The 20,533-nt window shown below is 41.9% G+C and overlaps 1 protein-coding gene across 4 annotated transcripts in view; it reads right to left on the reverse strand.

The window, feature by feature from the left end:
- qsox2 (quiescin Q6 sulfhydryl oxidase 2) overlaps positions 1 to 20,533 on the reverse strand; it is a 76,735-nt gene that overhangs the window by 23,824 nt on the left and 32,378 nt on the right. For 2 of the 4 annotated variants that reach the window (XM_029124823.2, XM_020044520.2), the window contains 5 exons: positions 14,836 to 14,926; positions 13,535 to 13,680; positions 12,722 to 12,871; positions 12,446 to 12,575; positions 12,214 to 12,336 (listed from right to left, as the gene is read on the reverse strand). In XM_029124823.2, coding sequence (XP_028980656.2) covers positions 12,214 to 12,336; positions 12,446 to 12,575; positions 12,722 to 12,871; positions 13,535 to 13,680; positions 14,836 to 14,926 — 640 coding nt within the window. Of the gene's footprint in view, positions 1 to 12,213; positions 12,364 to 12,445; positions 12,576 to 12,721; positions 12,872 to 13,534; positions 13,681 to 14,835; positions 14,927 to 20,533 lie in introns of all 4 variants that reach the window. The other 2 variants (XM_034296629.1, XM_034296630.1) reach the window with 1 other exon arrangement.

The raw sequence follows: 20,533 nt of genomic DNA on the forward strand, positions 1-20,533 counted from the left end.
CTCATCTCCACTACAAATACGAAAAAGAGGCTACAATTTGCATGAGCTCACCAAAATTGGACAGTTGAAGACTGGAAGAATGTTGCCTGGTCTGATGAGTCTCGATTTCTGTTGAGACATTCAGATGGTAGAGTCACAATTTGGCGTAAACAGAATGAGAACATGGATCCATCATGCCTTGTTACCACTGTGCAGGCTGGTGGTGGCGGTGTAATGGTGTGGGGGATGTTTTCTTGGCACACTTTAGGCCCCTTAGTGCCAATTGGGCATCGTTTAAATGCCACGGCCTACCTGAGCATTGTTTCCATGTCCATCCCTTTATGACCACCATGTACCCATCCTCTGATGGCTACTTCCAGCAGGATAATGCACCATGTCACAAAGCTCGAATCATTTCAAATTGGTTTCTTGAACATGACAATGAGTTCACTGTACTGAAATGGCCCCCACAGTCACCAGATCTCAACCACCACCATGTAGAATTAAGGCAGATCTGAAGGCGAAAGGGGGTCAAACAGAGTATGGTGTTCCTAATAATCCTTTAGGTGAGTGTATATAGCTATAGCTAAAGGTTAACGTTAGTGGTTATTTAGGTCCTAGGACTAAGAGGTTAGCTACACTGCACCCAGATGTTACAATGCAGCAGTCGATAATAACCAGGCCATCATGATGTCATTTTCATAAAATATGTTTGGAGAAGAAAGTTAGAGCAAAAAGACACTAGGCTGTCATTTGCCCTGCATTTACAATGTTTTCACATTAAATTAATTCAATGAAAAATTCTGCAGGTGCGTCATTTTCAAAAAATATATTACATGAAATAACTTATTTATTATAATTTATAATTTATTATAAGTTATTTCTTCAAATATATTCTATGTAAATGACATGCATGCCCTGCAGACAAAATCTACTAGCCTCTAAAAGTTAATACCAGGCAGTCACCAGTGAGTTAACATGGATCATAATAATCTGTCTAAAATCTCTATGTTGTTGTCTTTTTATCAATTAAAGACATATTTATGGCCTTTTGATGAACGGAGATGTTGTCAAGTTCCAGGGGATGGCATGCCAGGCCCACACACTGCAACTGTCCCTGAAGGATACCTTGAAGCAACCGAATGTGAATGTGGTAATCACAAAACCCAGAAGGCTAGATCTTGCTGTCTGCAAGTCTTCAGTGGCCAATGAACAGTTTATTTAAAGGTGTGGCAAAACACTTGTAAGAGAAGGCCCAACTTGATGGAACAGCGCATACAACATGGTAAAAAGGCTGCTTGATATAAAATAAGAGCTAAATAAGGCTCTGGAGAGGCTGAGCATAGACACTCTGCTCAGCAGTGACTGGTTGAAACTTGAGTAGATAATAAAACTCCTGGAGCCCTTTGCGGTCCACACTGATCAGCTTCAGATTGATTGCCAGTCTCTGTTAGAGTTAGTGCCATTCCTGCTGAACCTAGAAGCTCACCTGCAGGCATCTGGGCCAAAGCAACTTACACATACAATGCTGAACTCTCTCCATGACAGATTTGCCTTCACCCTAAACCCACAGTGTTCAGGGTTTGACCCAAAAGCAGCAGTGGCATGTTTGCTGGATTCCTCTGTTGCTGTTTTTCTACTGTCTCAGGGGATGACACCACTGAAAAGCAGAGTCATTCGTGCTTGAACTCATGGTGCAGTACAGCCAGTCTTCAAGCCCCTCTGGTGGTCATGACAGAGAGAGCATGGCTGCAGCTCCAGCTGATAGTGCTACAGCAAAAACAAGTACCACGCATCCCGTTAGGAGAGTAATCTGTGAAGTGTATCTGTTTCACAGAAGAAAAACCTGGAAGAGGTCAAGGTCAGAGTGCAAGGAGAGCCACCAATCTACTGCTGGAGAGGAAGCATTTGTGGAATAATTATTTTCATTGTGTGGGCACTTCAGGGTTAAGAAATAGGGCCACGATATTACTGGAGCAAAGAGTGTTCCTCAAAATCAACAAAGATATTTTAAATGAGTGATGCCATAAATACACAGTAACTCACTCTCTCTCTCACACACACACACACACACACACACACACACACACACACACAGAAACACACGCACACACTTTACTAATTTACTGTCACATTCCATGGGAAACATTGCTATATATGTTATGTTATATATTGCTTTTGTAAGTGGTACTTACTAAACTATGATCCTTATTTCCGAGTTTTGCACAATTGTTTTCTTCACTAATGCAAAGGAATGAAGTTTCTAATATTTTATAGCCCCTCCATGAACTGCCACCTTAACGTGGTGGAGGGGTTTGAGTACCCGAGTGACCCTAGGAGCTATGTTGTCTGGGGCTATATGCCCCTGGTAGGGTCTCCCAAGGCAAACAGGTCCTAGGCGACGGGTCAGACTAAGAGCGGTTCAAAACCCCTTAATGAAGAGGAAAATGTTGAGGTCCATGACGTCGCCCGGTATGGCGCAGCCAGGCCCCACCCTGGAGACAGGCCCGGGGTTGGGGCTCGTACACGAGCGCCTGGTGGCCGGGCCATTCCCCATGGGGCCCGGCCGGGCTCAGCCCACCCACAGGAGGGACCATAAGGGGCCGGTGCGGAGAGGATCGGGCAGCAGTCGAAGGTGGGGGCCTAGACAACCCGATCCCTGGAAACGGAAACTAGCTCTAGGGACGTGGAACGTCACCTCGCTGGCGGGGAAGGAGCCTGAGATCGTGCGTGAGGTTGAGAGGTTCCGACTAGAGGAAGTCGGGATCACCTCTACGCACAGCTTGGGCTCTGGAACCACACTCCTTGAGAGAGGATGGAATCTTCACCACTCTGGAGTTGCCCATGGTGAGAGGCGGCGGGCTGGTGTGGGTTTGCTTATTGCTCCCCAGCTCTGCCGCCATGTGTTGGAGTTTACCCCGGTGAACGAGAGGGTCGTTTCCCTGCGCCTATGGGCCGGGGATAGGTCTCTCACTGTTGTTTGTGCCTACCGGGCGAACGGCAGTGCAGAGTACCCGACTATCTTGGGAGTCTCTGGGAGGGGTGCTGGAAAGTGCTCCGACTGGGGACTCCATAGTTCTACTGGGGGACTTCAACGCCCACGTGGGCAACGACAGTGACACCTGGAGGGGCGTGATTGGGAGGAACGGCCCCCCTGATCTGAACCCGAGCGGTGTTCAGTTATTGGACTTCTGTGCTAGTCACAGTTTGTCCATAACGAACACCATGTTCAAGCATAAGGGTGTCCATCAGTGCATGTGGCACCAGGACACCCTAGGCCGTAGGTCGATGATCGACTTTTTTGTCGTTTCATCTGACCTGCGGCCGTATGTTTTGGACACTCGGGTGAAGAGAGGGGCGGAGCTGTCAACTGATCACCACCTGGTGGTGAGTTGGATCCGATGGCGGGGGAGGAAGCTGGACAGACTCGGCAGGCCCAAGCGTACTGTAAGGGTCTGCTGGGAACGTCTGGCCGAGTCTCCTGTCAGAGAGACCTTTAACTCCCACCTCTGGCAGAGCTTCGACTGGATCCCGACGGAGGCTGGAGATATTGAGTCCGAGTGGAGCAGGTTCTCCACCGCCATTGTCGAAGTGGCCGCTCGGAGCTGTGGCCGTAAGGTCTCCGGTGCCTGTCTAGGTGGCAATCCCCGAACCTGGTGGTGGACACTGGAAGTAAGGGATGCCGTCAAGCTGAAGGAGTCCTATCAGGCCTGGTTGGCTTGTGGGACTCCTGAGGCAGCTGACGGGTACCGGCAGGCCAAGCGGACTGCAGCCCGGGTGGTTGTGGAGGCAAAAACTTGTGCCTGGGAGTTCGGTGAGGCCATGGAGAAGGACTATTGGCTGGCCTCGAAGAGATTCTGGCAAACCGTCCGGTGCCTCAGGAGAGGGAAACAGTGCCCTACCAACGCTGTTTACAGTGGAGGTGGGCGGCTGTTGACCTCAACTGGGGATGTCGTCGGGCGGTGCAAGAAGTACTTCAAGGATCTCTTCAATCCCGCCGTCACGTCTTCCATTGAGGAAGCACATGATGAGGGCTCAGAGGTGGACTCGTCCATCACCCGGGCTGAAGTCACAGAGGTGGTCAAGAAACTCCTCGGTGGCAAGACACCGGGGGCGGATGAGATCCGCCCTGAGTACCTCAAGTCTCTGGATGTTGTGGGGCTGTCTTGGTTGACATGCCTGTGCAACATCGCGTGGCGGTTGGGGACAGTGCCTCTGGGATGGCAGACCGGGGTGGTGGTCCTTCTTTTTAAGAAGGGGGACCGGAGGGTGTGTTCCAACTATAGGGGGATCACACTTCTCAGCCTCCCCGGGAAAGTCTTATGCCAGGGTACTGGAGAGGAGAATACGGCTGATAGTAGAACCTCGGATTCAGGAGGAGCAGTGTGGTTTTCGTCTGGGCCGTGGAACACTGGACCAGCTCTATACCCTCTACAGGGTGATGGAGGGTTCATGGGAGTTTGCCCAACCAATCCACATGTGTTTTGTGGATTTGGAGAAGGCATTCGACTGTGTCCCTCGCAGCATCCTGTGGAGGGTGCTTCGGGAATATGGGGTCCTGGGTTCTTTGCTAAGGGCTGTCAGGTCCCTGTACGACCGAAGCAGGAGCTTGGTCCCCATTGCCGGCAGTAAATCAGACTTGTTCCCAGTGCATGTTGGATTCCGGCAGGGCTGCCCTTTGTCGCCGGTTCTGTTCGGAATTTTTATGGACAGAATTTCTAGGCGCAGCCAGGGGCCGGAGGGTGTCAGGTTTGGGGACCACACGATTTCGTGTCTGCTCTTTGCGGATTATGTTGTCGTGTTGGCCCCTTCAAACCAGGACCTTCAGCATGCACTGGGACGGTTTGCAGCCGAGTGTGAAGCAGTTGGGATGAGAATCAGTACCTCCAAATCCGAGGCCATGGTCCTCAATCGGAAAAGGGTGGCTTGCCCACTTCAGGTTGGTGGAGAGTGCCTGCCTCAAGTGGAGGAGTTTAAGTATCTAGGGGTCTTGTTCACGAGTGAGGGAAGGATGGAACGGGAGATTGACAGACGGATCGGTGCAGCTTCTGAAGTAATGCGGTCGATTTACCGGTCAATCTACGTTCCTACTCTCACCTATGGTCATGAGCTTATGGTCATGACCGAAAGGACAAGATCCCGGATACAGGAGGCCGAAATGAGCTTTCTCCGCAGGGTGGCTGGGCGATCCCTTAGAGATAGGGTGAGAAGCTTGGTCACCCGGGAGGAGCTCAGAGTAGAGCCGCTGCTCCTCCACATCGAGAGGGGTCAGTTGAGGTGGCCGGGGGACTATGTCTCCCGGCTGGCCTGGGAATGCCTCGGTGTTCCCCCCGGAAGAGCTGGAGGAAGTGTCTAGGGAGAGGGAAGTCTGGGCATCTCTGCTTAGACTGCTGCCCCCTCGACCCGGACCCAGATAAGCGGAAGATGATGGATGATGGATGTTTTCTTCACTAATGCAAAGGAATGAAGGAATTAAGTTTCTAATATATTGAATAAAATATTTATTATGCAAATCAGAAAAAGCTTCTGTTACCTGTCCTATTTAAAATACATAGAACAACTACAAAAATTAAAAAGAATTAGCAGTTTTCTCCAAAATATTTAAACAAAAATAAAAAATTAAAGTGAATAACTAAAAAGAAATAGAAACTAGAATTCATCACAAAACTAAAAACTAACCAAACAAAAGACACTGAAAACTAATGGAAACTAAAACGAAATGAAAAACCTGAAACAATTTGGCCTTTGTCAAAGTCGCTCAGATCCATACTTTTGTAAATTTTTCCTGCTTCTAACACATGAACTTCGAGGATTCTTTTTTACTTGCTGCCTAATATGTCCTACCCACTGACAGGTGTCATGATAAGATTATCAGTGTACTTCACTTATCAGTGGTCATAATGTTACAGCTGATCATTATATGTAAACAAGAAACCAGGCAAGCCTAGTTTCTGGCGGCCTGCAATCGAAAATGTGGTTAACTCAAGTTCCGAACCCTGGTCACCTACATGAAAGGCTGTGTTGTTGACCACTACACCACAGAGATGTACACTTGCCGGGTGTTAGTATAGCCTCTCGTCTCTATCCTGAACAAATCCTCTTTTGCCACTGGCCGTTTTAATAGTTAATTGGCCATTTGTGAATGACATTGATACAGTTAAACTTTACTTACTACGTTTACCTCCCCCACAAATAGCGACTTTGTATTGCGTTTGCCACTGGCCATTTTAACAGCGTATTAGCCAGTAATAAGCTTTACCGGTATCTACTAACTTGCTGGAATAGTCTGCCAAAGATAGAACATATTTTTTTCTTTGATGGCAAACCAACATACTTTTTACTTTCATTTGTGAATGACATGTAAAAATGAGAGAATCGTGCAATCTACCAGAAATAATTAATAAATGTCGTTGCTCTCAATAGATTCGAACTGAGGGCTTCCACATGAGAGGCACTATCTTTAACCACTACGCTACGGCATTACACATTTCAGCAGTCGCTAGACTCCATTGAGGATAGCGAGACGGAAGATGAACTATTCCATGCCAGAAACAGTTGTAATATAACCGTATACAGTTTCAGGTTTTGGTTTTAGCCAGCAATTTTTTCGTCAATAAAGGACTAATTCACAATGGATGGGCTGTCCACCAGCTCCGCTTACAAGATCCAGCAAAAATGTTGATTGGAATTTTAACAGTATTCCGAAAAATAATATTCACAGCTATTTATTTCAACCAAAAACGACATATGTAAAAAAATTAAAATTACATAAAAAAAGGGGGCAAAATTTAATACACACAAAAGTATGAAAATAGTTGACCCTCCCCAAGCAAAATATATTTTCATTTCACCCTCCCTGAGGCTTCGGGGGGAAAAAAACTCCCCATTCAAAAGGCAGATTAAAATGTAGCGCATCTGGTCTCAAAGACAAACTCATCTGCTCAACAATATGCACGCAATGGTAGCCTATAATAGGCCCACTGTGCAAACAACTAACCCAATAAAAGTGGAAATATTAAAACATATTTAAAATGCTGAACGCATTCTAACTTAAAGATTACATGGTACCTGAAAATGTGATCCCATATTAAAGGGTTGTTTTTACTTTTCCAAACATTTATAAAAATATGAATACTGTAACTACAGCACCAGCTGATACACATAGCCTAATATGAGAGGTGCAAAAAGTACAAAGTAAAAGTACTTGGATGTTCCTAAGCAAGAGCAAAATGAACAGATAAACAGAGATCATAACTAACCATCGACTTTAGTTGACAATTTACACTAGGCTGTTAATGATTAATCGAAGATCGATTAATTGTTGATAAGAATTTGATCGACGTAGGGAATTTCTATTCAGTATTACTTGAGGACACTATAGTTGGCGGGGAACTTTCTGAATAATCTACAGTGGTATAATCCAATGACAGATTAAGAGAGCAAAAACAAGTATGGCTTGTGATCATTTTGATTTAAAAAAAGTATCATGTTCACTGCAAATACTGTTTTAAAATAACAATGACTACATCAATGATGTAGCCTATTACTTGACAAAAAAACATCCATTTGCCTTGACTAAGGGTTCATCCTCTCAAACAACCATTAAATCGATGTTCACCAGAAATAACTGTAATCAACAACAGCCAGAGCATAACACAAGAGGTTGCCAGGTAATAGAGAAAGATATGATGCCAATAAATATTATTTATGGTGAAGGCTTTTTGCGGTTAATGAATTAGTTGGAACCGGGATATCACATTCCATTGTGGGGCACAGTCACCAGGAGCATAGAAAAGCCTTTCTGCGGGATATTCTACCACCACCGGAAGGAAATCCAACAGTCTGGTGTAAGGTAGGCTAAATGAAGGAAGATTCCTGTGACAATACATGCACATCCCTGCGACCTCAGTGCCATCAAGCGGGTGTTTTCAACTGCTGAACCGTACCCCACATGCGCTTGCGACTCGCCCCTGAGCATCTCTGAAACTAAAGCTCAATAGGCTTGCTTGGAAATTAGATCAGATTGCAGTAGTTTAGTAATCGGAGTCAGAAGACACTTCATTTTAAATTGTTGTTTTTTTTTATAATGGAAGATGTTGGTTTTTGCGTGTTTGTTTGTTTATATTTGATATGGTTGTATAAACTATTCATGGTATATCCACAGAGCGCGTTTTCAGCCTCATTTAAGTGAAGTAGGCATACTCATTCGATAACTTTTTTGTTCTTTTTAAATAGAGGCCTAGGATTAAAAAGACTCATTGTCCACTGATCTGTTGACTATTTCTGTGAAGCTTTAGGAAAAAAATGACGGAGATTTTTCATCATAGACAATTATTCTTTTAGTAAGATTTATCAATTGATTGATCATTTACGATGTCAACCGTCGATTAAGGAAAAGCCTTAAAATTTGCATCCCCTAATTTACACTCTTCCTTTATATTTAACTGATCATTGGTTTGTTTTGAACTCCCTTTACCTAGTTACTTACAGTGGATATAAAAAGTCTACACACCCCTGTTAAAATGGCAGGTTTTTGTGATGTAAAATAATGAGACAAATAATGTCAGAACTTTTTCCACTTCTAATGTGACCTATAATAAAATAAAAACAAACTGAAATCTTCAAGGAGGAAAAATGAAAAATAAAAACCTTACAATAACCTGGTTGCATAAGTGTCCACACCCTCTTACAGTGAGGCAAAAAAGTACTTAGTCAGCAACCAATTGTGCAAGTTCTCCCACTTAAAAAGATGAGAGAGGCCTGTAATTTTCATCATAGGTACACTTCAACTATGAGAGACAGAATTAGGGGAAGAAATCCATAAAATCACATTGTAGGATTTTTTATGAATTTATTGGTAAATTACTGTGAAAAAAAGAGCCAGAAATCTTGCTTGTTTGTAAGTGACCAAATACTTATTTTACAGAGGAATTTACCAATTAATTCATAAAAAAAAAAACACATAATGTGATTTTCTGGATTTTTTTTTTCTCATTTTGTCTCTCATAGTTGAAGTGAACCTATGATGAAAATTACAGTCCTCTCTCATCTTTTTAAGTGGGAGAACCTGCACAATCGGTGGCTGACTAAATACTTTTTTGCCCCACTGTATGATGAGGCTGTGTTCAGAACCAATCACTTTCAAACTCATGTTAAATAGAAGTCATTACACACCTGCCATCATTTAAAGTGACTCTGATAAATCACAAATAAAGTTAAACAGTTCTAGTAGGATTTTCCAGATTTTATTTTAGTTGCATCTCAGAAAAAGCCATGGTTTTTCTACAGCTGGAACCGGGGCCTTAGTCAGGGTGGAGGGAATAATGAACAGTTCCAAATACAAGGCAATTTTGGCACAAAAACTTCAAGCGTCCATTAGAAAGCTGAAGATGAAGAACCTGGCATTTTAACAGGGGTGTGTAGACTTTTATATCCACTGTAGATTTTAATTAGATACTTCCCTAAGGTGATGAACACAGCTGAACCCAGTTGAGTGCTCTTACACCTCTACCTCTGGGTCACAATGTCTTCAGCTGCAGTTTTGCTGGCATTCATGCTGCTAGCCTCTCCTCCAGATTACTCAATGCCTTTTAGCACAAGTAGGATTGCCTTGTTTTTTGTTGTCCTTTTCCACTATGCAAAGGAATGTTTCTCACTGATGCAGTGAAAATCATCGCTTTGTTAAAACAGGAATGCCGTAATATGCATTCAGCATGCAATCTTGAAACCATTGCCTTTCTATATGACATTGGGAAAAAGAGCAAAACAACTCGTAGGCATACTAACCATCCACATGGACTGTTCTCTACATTCGGTAGCAGCAACTCCTCCAACACACAATTTGTTCCACTTTTTTCCCCAAAGGACCATCTCCATTTCGACTCTCAAAGTCCACTGAATATTTCAAGACAATCTACAATGAATATAGACTGCAAAGAAACGTAAATCTACTCCTTCTGTAATTATGAGATGCGATGTTGTTTAACCATTTGGAGCCTTTTTCCCCACTACATATTGCGCTACATCCATGATCTGGATATGCCAAACACAAAGAGGGACTGACTGAATGGTCAATAGAAAGGTCATACAGAAATAAGCTTTGTTTTGCCACTCAATACGTAAATTCCAAAAGTCTCACCGGCTACTGAAATGTAATCGATTATAAAATTAAATGATACTCCCTTGGACTGAAATTAAAAAAGCATGTCCCTACCCCATTTTCCTCTGTGTCTCATGTAAAAATCTCCCTTAGTTAACATTTCACTCCATTCAGTCTCTAATACCCTCCCAATTGTTCACACCTTGAACATAAAATGACATGCTCACACCTAACTGCTACGTGTGAGCACATGGTTTGAAGCAAACTGTCTTAACGCCTAGGAGGGAGCTTAATATTGTATTTCACTTAGCTAACCTTAATGAAATATTTTTTTCGTGCTCCCTCCCAACTCTGCTTGGTTCTGTTAATATAATCAGGTGAATGTCAGAACAGCAGAGTATTTATGGTCGGCTACATGAATTCAAGTAAATAGTGAGTAGTTAGTAACACCCCCTCTGGCAGATATTACAGCTTGCCAACACTTTTTGTAGCCAGCCAAAAGACTTTCAATTCTTGTATTTTGGATTTTCTCCCCTTCTTCCTTGGTTTCTTACATTCTTCCTTGGTACGTTTAGGATCTTTATCTGTTTAGGATCTTTATTTGTTGTAGAAACCATCCTCTTTTCAGCTTCAGCTTTTTACAGACTGTGTGATGATTGCTTCCAGAATTTGATGGTATTTTGGGAAATTTATTTTTTCCTCCAATCCTGTAATGTTTCCTGTGCCACTGGCTGCAACACAACTCCAAAGTATGTTAGATCCACGCACATGCTTAACAGTTGGCAAGGTGTTATTTTTCTGCTCCTTTTTGTCCAAATATACCTTTGCTGATTGTGGCCAAAGAGTTCTATTGTAACTTAATTAGTCCACAGCACTTGTTTCCAAAATGAATCAGGTTTCTGTAGATGTTCCGTAGCATTTTGACATAAGATTTTAGGATGAGGATGCAGGTAGGAATTTCTTCTACTGACTCTTCCATGAAGGTCTTGTTTGTGCAAGCATCACTGCACAGTGGAATGGTGCACCACCATTCCGGAATCTGCCAAATCTTCCAGCAGGTTTTGATTAGCCTTTCTAACCAGCATACGAGCAGTTCTCTCAGAGAGTTTCTTGGTCTTCCAGATCTCATCTTGAGCTCCGTAGTTCTTTAATTATATTTCACACTGTGGAAACAGCAAGCTGACAACGCTTTGCTATCTTGTAGCCATCCCATGCATTGTGGGCATCAATAACTTTTAGAGTTTTACGCAGCTGCTAAACCCACGGTTTCTAGTGTTCGCACAAGGTTTGAAGAGTCAGAGTATTTGTAAAGCTTTAAAATTGGCACCAGCTGACATTTCCTAACAATTTCTGTTGACATGCCTCAGGCCTAACGAGCTGATTAAGAATCTGACACTTCAGAACTCTTAAGGTGCCCAAACTTGCACCATATGCCACAATGATGTTCTTATCTGACATTTTTGTTCAGTTTATGACATGAAATGTAACTAAGTTTTCTGGTAATGTTTTTTTTCCCCATATCCTGTGTTTAATTAATTTCAATTAAGAAAATCACCAAAATATATGTTATTTGTCAAGGGGTGGCCAAACTATGACTGTATATCAATTAGATATTTATCAAGCAGATGGTTTGTAATCTCATTATGAATTGTGATAGATCAGAAAAGTAAGCACTAAGAAATCATTTTCCATTGAAGGGCAACGTTTCATATATTTGTTGATTCTATAATACGTTTTTAAATGTTACTTAAAAATAAATAAATGATGCTTTAATAGTAAGTGTTAATTTAAAAGAAATACAGTATTGATTTGTTGGACTTTTTTGGCGTGATTTTGAAATTGTATTTGAAAAGTATTGAGAATTCCTATGATTTCTCTGATATTGTATCAAAGTTGAAAACACTGGTATCCTGACAACCCTACCACTGCTACACAAAAACCCTTAAGAAAATATAAGAACACAGGTTCTTTGCAAGTTATTTGTAGAACATAAAACTCTTGCCAGTTTCTATAAGCCATACATTCAAAAGCATTGTGGAAAGTATGCAGCTTTATCAATTAGGCCTCTTTACCCAAGCTTAAATTAAGCTATTTGAGCTGTTAACAGTGAACTACTAAAGACATTTCTCTATTACCCGCATCTTGTTGTTGACCAGGTCCAGGATGGCGTCATAAGGGATTTTCTCCAAGGGAAGACTAATAAGCCACTCCAGCAGAGTCTCGAGGAGTTTTACTACAGAGTGTCGACCAGGGAAAAGCTGGGATAAAGAATTAAACAATACAGACTAAACGTAAATTCTTAAAATAATACAATACAGGGCAAACATAGTTAACTTGTTTGGGCCTGAACCAATTAGGGCACTTTACTTTTGCGACAACTGTCACAAAGACTTTGAAGGTCTTCAGCTCCTCTCCCACCAGGGTTTGATGGGTAGCCAACTCCACTCTCAGCAGGTAGTGCAGCCCTGACTCAAGATCTGCCATGTACACCTTAGACCTGGGAAAAAACACAGATGGAACCATGGGTCAGACAGTTGCACATTAAATAAAATTTAAAAAAAAACTTTCTCACAGGTAGTCTTCATAAAAATGTAAGATATATTGTCTGTTATGAAAAATACACTGTGCAAGCATCCAACTCACTTTTCAAAGTCTTTCCAAGCCTCAGAAATCCCAGGGTCTTGTGGTCCCTTTATTAGGGGCTCCTGGGCTGCTCCAGAACCGTTCTGCTTCCTGTGGACTCCAGGGAGCAGCTTAAGGAATGAAGAGAAGAAGAAGCGCAGTCTTTTCTGCCTGGTGATATCAAAATACAAAACCCCTGGATTTATACAAACCGTGTAGCAAAATGGAATAAAAACAAAAAAAGGAACCAGCCAAGCCTAGTTCTGTCGGCCAGCAATTAGAAGGGATGAATGTTGTCGTCCCTGGCTGGATTATAATCCATGGTATTCTCTGTGGTAGACTGTCTTTAACCACTATGCTGTTAAAACAGCGGGTAGTGCTGCATGTGATACGTGGGTAGAGATGTGGGGTCTACTTTAGCATTGTCAAACAAAGTAGTCAAAACTCTTAAAACTCTTCTCAAAACTAGTTCCCTACATTATTAGCTGACATCCAAACCGACAACAGTATAACAGGATCGCTACACTACATTCAACATGTTAAATCAGAAAGAGATAACTGTAGATGGCTAGCCTAATTAGTTTTGTCCTTGGTGAGGATTGAACACTGGTCGCCTATGTCGCAGTCCGCGTCTCTAACACTATTCTATTTAACAGGAGGTAGTCAGTCAAGCCCTCACTCATTCACTCACCAAGTAAGAGACAATCACTCTTCTTGGCCAGCTTGGCTAAACACACATGAATGACAGTTGAATCTCAAACCCAAACTCTCGTAAAGTCCCAAGACTCAAACCCACACACTAGTCAGTAAATATAGTACAGGTGGCCAACTCACACATCCAGAATGTCATGTGTCCCATTCGGGTGGAGGAGGTATGCTGAGGGGAAAGAGTTGATGCCAAGTTTCTCTATGAGTCTCTTGTCAGAACTCAGTGCCCTCTTCACAGTCAGCCCCTGATACGTCATTAGGTCCAAGATAACCTATGGGAGTACAGTTGACTTATATACATACATTTTATTAGCAATTCAACATACTGACCTTGTGAGGCAGCACGTAGACCACAAGATTTGCATTTCTATTGTTGAAAAACAGTATCTCAAATATACACTGCTCAAAAAAATTAAGGGAACACTTAAATCACACATCAGGTCTCAATGAACTAAACATATTAAAGATCAAAATCTTGACATTGTGTAATTCATTGAGAGCAAAATTACATAACGGTCAACGGACACCAAGATTAACAACCGAGTGAGGGCTGAATTCAAACACACACTGAAAATCTAAGTAAACAATTGAAATCACAGGCTGTTCTAACTTCATCATGACAACTCATTTGACTCAGTAGTGTGTATGGTCCCCACGTGCCTGTATGCACTCCCAACAACGTCTGGGCATGCTCCTGATGAGACGGCGGATGGTGTCCTGGGCAATCTCCACCCAGACCTGGATCAGGGCTTTAGTGAGCCCCTGGACAGTCTGTGACTCTACTTGGAGGCGTCAGATGCATTGATTCATAATTCATAACGTCCCAGAGGTTCTCAATTGGATACAGGTCTGGGGAATATGGGAACATTCATAACGTCCCAGAGGTTCAGTGACTGGCATTGCCTTTGTTATCCAGGACCAACACACTCTGGCCACATGAGACTGGGTACTGTCCTGTACAAGGAAAAACCCAGGGCCCACTTGCAAATTTGTTAAACTAGAGAAGAATCAGTCGGGACGGATAAGTGGAGAGCAATTGTCTGTGGCCACCAGCTGCAAAACCACACCCTTTTTGGGGGTTGTCTTGCTGTTGCCGCTTCAGTGCACTGGTTGTCCCTTTCATTGGAATCAATGTCACCAAAACACGTGACATTGATTCACAATCGCTTATGCTGTCTAACAAAACAGATTGATATCTCCAAAGTTTAATTGACTTGATATACAGTTATGATTAGGTGTTCCCTTAATTTTTGGAGCAGCGTATATACACTCCCCATAGGTGAAATACTTATTCAAATATTATTAGAAACAATTCAAGATGAAGATGCTGTTTTTTATTAACTGTTACATTCAAACATGGCACTGAGCTAAACACTAGACTGGAGCAAAATGCCATGAAAGGTTAATTTCAGTGACTGATTTCCTACCTCTCTGCCAATGTAAGAGTCCTCATTTTCAACAATGATGGCGGTGTATTGGTCAGATTTCTGACCAATCAAAGACAATATATTCTCAGAACTGAAATGAGGAAAAGCACACAAGCCATGTAAATGATGATAACCACATTAATTGCTTGCATCTCACTTTTCAGGTACAACTTAAATTCAAAAGTTTGGGGTCATTTAGAAATGTCCTTGTTTTCTATGAAAACATACATGAAATTAGTTTGGATAGCAAAATTAATAGGAAATAGTTGATGAAGTGGTTAGAAATAATTATTTTAATTGAAATAATTGCGTCCTTCAAAACATCCTCCATTTCCAGCAATTACAGCCTTGCAGACCTTTGGCATTCTAGTCAATTCGACAAGGTAATCTGAAGAGTTTTCACCCAGTGCTTCCTGAAGCACCTGCCACAAGTTGGATTGGCTTGATGGGCACTTTGTATGTCATGGGCACCATAAAGTCAAGCTGCTCCCAAAACAGCTCAACAGGGTTGAGATCCAGTGACTGTGCTGGCCACTCCATTATAGACAGATTGACTGCTTCATCCCTAAAAAGTTACTGCATAGTTTGGAGCTCTGCTTTGGGTCATTGTCCTGTTGAAAGAGGGCATTGGCTCCAATCAAGCTTTCCACATGGTATGACATAGCATTGCAAAATGGAGACAGAGCATTCCTTCTTGAAGATCCTTTCTATCCTGTACAAATCTCCCACATTTCCTACTATTTAATGAAGCTGCCAGTGGAGGACCTGTGAGGCATCTGTTTCTCAACTAGACACTCCCATGTATTTGTCCTCTTGCTCAGTAGTAGTATTGGGGCCTCCCATTCGTCTTTCTATTTTGGTTAGAGACAGTTCATTGTACAAAACCTTCAGTTTCTTGGCAATTTCTTGGAACAGCCTACATTTCTCAGAAAAGAATAGACTGACACGTTTCAAAAGAAAGTTCTTTGTTTCTGTACTTTTTGAGCCTGTAATTGAACCCACAATTGCTGATGCTCCACATACTCGACGAGTCTAAAGAAAGACAGTTTTTAGCTGGGCGAACAAAATGGCAAAAAGGTTTTCTGAAGATCAATTAGCCTTTTAAAATGATAAATTTGGATGAGCAAACAAGGTGCCATTGGAACATAGAAATTATGGATGCTGATAATGGGTCTCTGCATGCTTATGTAGATATTCCATAAAAAATCTGCCGTTTCCAGCTACAACAGTCAATTACAACATTAACACTAGGACCATACCTGTCAAGATTTGGATTTGAAAATAAGGGAAATGTTCCCGCGCCCACCGCGAGCAGTCCCACCACCCCAACCAAGCTCTAGTATCCCTTACATTTTATGACAGGTGTACAAGAAAGCTAAAATCACCACTTGATGCAGAATGCTGAAAAGATTTACAATTTATAACATTGCTTGTCTTTACATTTACATTTTATTTATATTCCACACATTCTTTTAATTTCATATTGCTTTTCTTTTACAGTTTTTCTTCTCATTTCACATAACTTTTCTTTACTCTTTTAGTGAGCTATTGTACAAATTTGTTGCAGACTTTGCATTCTTTAAGACTGTTTTGGAAGGAGTGTATTTGTGGGCTGGGCCAGAGTGGATAATTTTACAATGAGAGTAGAGCGCAAACAGTTCTATTGTCTAACGTAAACATATTCTCTGTAACAATCTTTTGTACCATGCTAAACACCCTATCTGAACTTGCATTGCTATGGGGAATGCATAGTAAAGCCTTCATAAGTTTTGGCAGCTCACTGAACCTCATGTCATTTCCTACCAGGCCCCAGAATCTGTTGATTCTTTCTTCTTGGGGGAGTTGCTTACTATCTGTCACCTGATAGTCTGTGAATTCCTCTCTCATCTTATCATCTTTCAGCCTCAACTGTAAAGTAAAAAAAGTGTTTGACTGAACATTGCAGATCTAAACAAGTATCAAGTATACTGTGCCAATTATTTGTTTGGTTATCAATGGGGAACTGTCCCCAGAGGATGTTGTTATTATGCGATGTAAAGCCCTTTGAGACAAATTGTTTGTAAAAATGGGCTATACAAATAAAATTGCCTTGCCTTGCATAACATCAATAGGCTTTATGCACAGCTGCACTACTTCCTGAACTTAAGCCAGCTCCTTTATTTCCTGTCTTACATTATTGGACAAACTGATTAATCCAGGTGTGTCTGACCATTGCTGGTGTGGTTGCTAGGGTAAGTAGTGGAGCTGGGCATAAAGCCTATTGGAAACTGTTTCTATTATCTACCTGTCCCTGGAGTTATGTTAAGACGAGCTGCAGGGTCCAGCAGTTTCAGGTCCCTCAGGAGTGGATGGTCGAGGGGAAAGGAGGAGAACTTCTTCTTAAGCACTGCCTCATAGAAGCTTCTCACAGATCTACAACAGCATAAGAGTGATTTTTTTTTAAATATTTCTAGGCACACTACAGCCTATACTCTCATACTGTCAAGAAATGATATAATATAACTACTGGGTATACTCACTGAAAGATTTTCTTCTCGGCTGACACAGGGAGCTACACACTTGTTGAAGTTGTCGTGGAAGGAGAAAGCAATGTTGTTTTTGGCACACAACATGGCCATTTTTACCTCTGAACGTGTGACCTGGTCTGCATCGGTGGCATTTCTCGTCACGAATGCTGACATCGCCTGGGCATGTTTTTGTGCCTCTAGCCCGCGCTTGTGCTTGGCGGATTTCTCGTGCTGACATACATCATTCCTTCCCCCGTGTGAGATGCTAAAGTCGCAGTTACAAAACATACAAAACGCGTGACTGTCCCCCACCCTGCTCCTCTTCAGAAAAGTACATTCGCTGTCCCATTGATCGCAGTATTTACATAAGGGTTTTGGTTTTTTGGCAGGAGTGCCTTCCGTCTTTGCCGTAGTGTCCATCATCCGTCTCTGTCGTAGCGTCCATCATCCGTCTCTGTCATAGCGTCCATCATCCGTCTCTGTCGTAGCGTCCATTATCCGTCTCTGTCGTAGCGTCCATCATCCGTCTCTGTCGTAGCGTCCATCATCCGTCTCTGTCGTAGTGTCCATCATCCGTCTCAGTTTTCTATCAGTTTTTTCCCCCGCGTTGTCACTCATCATCTGACCTCACACACAAACCTTGCGACAACTGCCACCTACAGTACCTGTAGTAGGCTACCGCAGGTGGCAGTTATCACGAGGCTAGTGACAGAACTCAGATTGGGAATGTTTTTTTATTTAATTTTTATTATTATTTTTTAATAACGCAGGTTAAAATACGGGAGATATACGGGAAAATACTAATACGGGAGGACGCCGGGAAAGAAGGGTAAAATACGGGACTTTCCCGGCCAAAACGGGATACTTGACAGGTATGACTAGGACTGCCATCTCACTCAACATGTGAAAGAGCGTGCAAACACTCGAGGCCACATTTTAGATCTGGTTATCACTACAGGTCTCGATATTTCCTCTGTCATGGTTAAATAATTTGCCTTGTCTGATCAAGACTGTCTTTTTTTTAATCACTGATCACCCTGGATGTTTCAGTAAACTAAGGTTCATTAATTAGAGTACCAATGCTCAGTTTATGGAAGCCATAGCTATCTCTCCAACAATAAGTGCTGAGTCAGTTGATGTACTGCTGGATAATTCAAATGCTAAAATATTGAATGTCATGGATCGTGTTGCACCAGTAAAGGTAAAGAAAACTATGGGCAAACAGAAAACACTATGGAGAACCACCATGATGGTAAGCGCCCTGAAAAGAGAATGTAGGAAAGCCGAACATAAATTGAGGAAAACTAAACTTCAAATCCACTATGACATCTATAAACAAAGCCTTGGTAGCTTCAACAATGAGTTACGCAGGGCCAGACAGCAACATTTATCGGGAATGATCAACAAGAATATCAACAATACCCGCACTTTATTTGCAATGGCCAAAAAAGCTAACAAACCCCCTAAAGCAGATAGCATCAGAACTCATGTCCACTGTGAAATGTAATGAATTTGTGTGTTTCTTTAGTGAAAACATTAAAAGTATCAGATGGACCATCAGAACTACACAGTCTAACAAGGACACTATACCGTCACTACGACCACCAAGACATAACTTGGTTATTATGTCACAATTTAATACAATTGATCAAAAATCCTTAGAAGAAACAGTTCTCCACAAGTTGTTTCGACACACAGCCATTAGACATTTAAAAAAAAAAAATTACTCGATAACAATGGACCTACAGCAAATAGTTAATAGATCTCTGCAATCAGGCATTTTCCCAACGTCTCTAAAACAGCTGCCATTAAGCCCCTAAAAAGAGAACACTGGATGCATCTATACTGAACAACTATAGACCTGTATCAAATATCTCTTTTATAGCCAAGATCATTGAGAAGGTTGTCTTCAATCAACTCAGCAAGCGGTCTCAGACAAATGTCAGTCAGGCTTCCGCAGTAATGAAACAGCCCTGATAAAGTTTTTAAATAATATACATCCGAATACTGATTCCGATAAGATAACAGTTCTGGTTCTATTAGATCTATTAGTGAAGCATTTGACACTGTGGATCATAGAACACTTATAGATAAGCTGGAAAATTGGGTAGGACTTTCCAGGACTTCAGGGTTCAGATCTTATCTAGATGGCTCAAGTTATTTTGTCACCATTGGTAATCATGAATCTGATAGGGTGGCTATGACATGCGGAGTTCCCCAGGGATCAGTTCTCAGAACTCTTCTATTCAATCTCTATATGCTACCTCTGGGCCAAATTCTACAGAACAACATTAACTACCATAGTTATGCGGATTATACTCAAATATATATGGCTCTCGAACCGTCTGACAACACCTCAATCGACTAACTTTGTCACTGTATAGAACACAAATACCTGGATGAACCAAAATTGTCTACAATAAACCAAGATAAAAGAGAGATTATTGTGTTTAGCAATTAAAACAAAAGAACTAGTATTAGTAAAGATCTGGATTCTTGGGCCCTTAAAACCAGGAATGAAGTGCGTAATCTTGGTGTTCTGATAGACCTCACAAAACAGCATTCTAGCTTTTTTTTAAATATTGCCAGAATCAAAGGCTTGTGCCCCAAAAAGACCAAGAGAAGCTTATCCAGGCTTTTATCTCTAGTAGGGTTGACTACTGTAATGGCCTCTTAACTGGACTCCCCAAAAAACTGCAAAACAGCTGCAGCTCATTCCGTATGCTGCTGCTAGAATATTAACCAGAGCACATCACCCCGGTTCTTAAATCTTTGCACTGGCTTCCAGTCAGTTAGAGAAAAGATTTTAAAGGGGTGCTTTTAGTTAATAAATCACTGAATGGTTTAGGCCCCGAATACATTTCTGATATGTTTGAAGAATATAAAGCGAGCAGGGCTCTTAGATCCATGAATACAGGTCAGCTAATAGAACCCAGAGTCCAAACTAAACATGGTCAAGCTGGGTTTAGCAGTTATGCAGCATACAACTGGAATAAACTACCAGAAGATCTTAGACATTCGTCTAATGTATACATTTTTTTATCCAAGTTAAAAACATTTCACTTTTCACACACCTATGACTGAGCACTAAACAGCACTGTTTACAGCTTTTACAGATTCCAATGTTTTTATCCCGTTTTCATTCTATTTCTATGTTTTATTATTATGATGTTGTTTTGATGTTGTCATTT

Source organism: Esox lucius, chromosome 13, assembly GCF_011004845.1.
Source record: "Esox lucius isolate fEsoLuc1 chromosome 13, fEsoLuc1.pri, whole genome shotgun sequence".
Taxonomy (NCBI): Eukaryota; Metazoa; Chordata; class Actinopteri; order Esociformes; family Esocidae; genus Esox; species Esox lucius.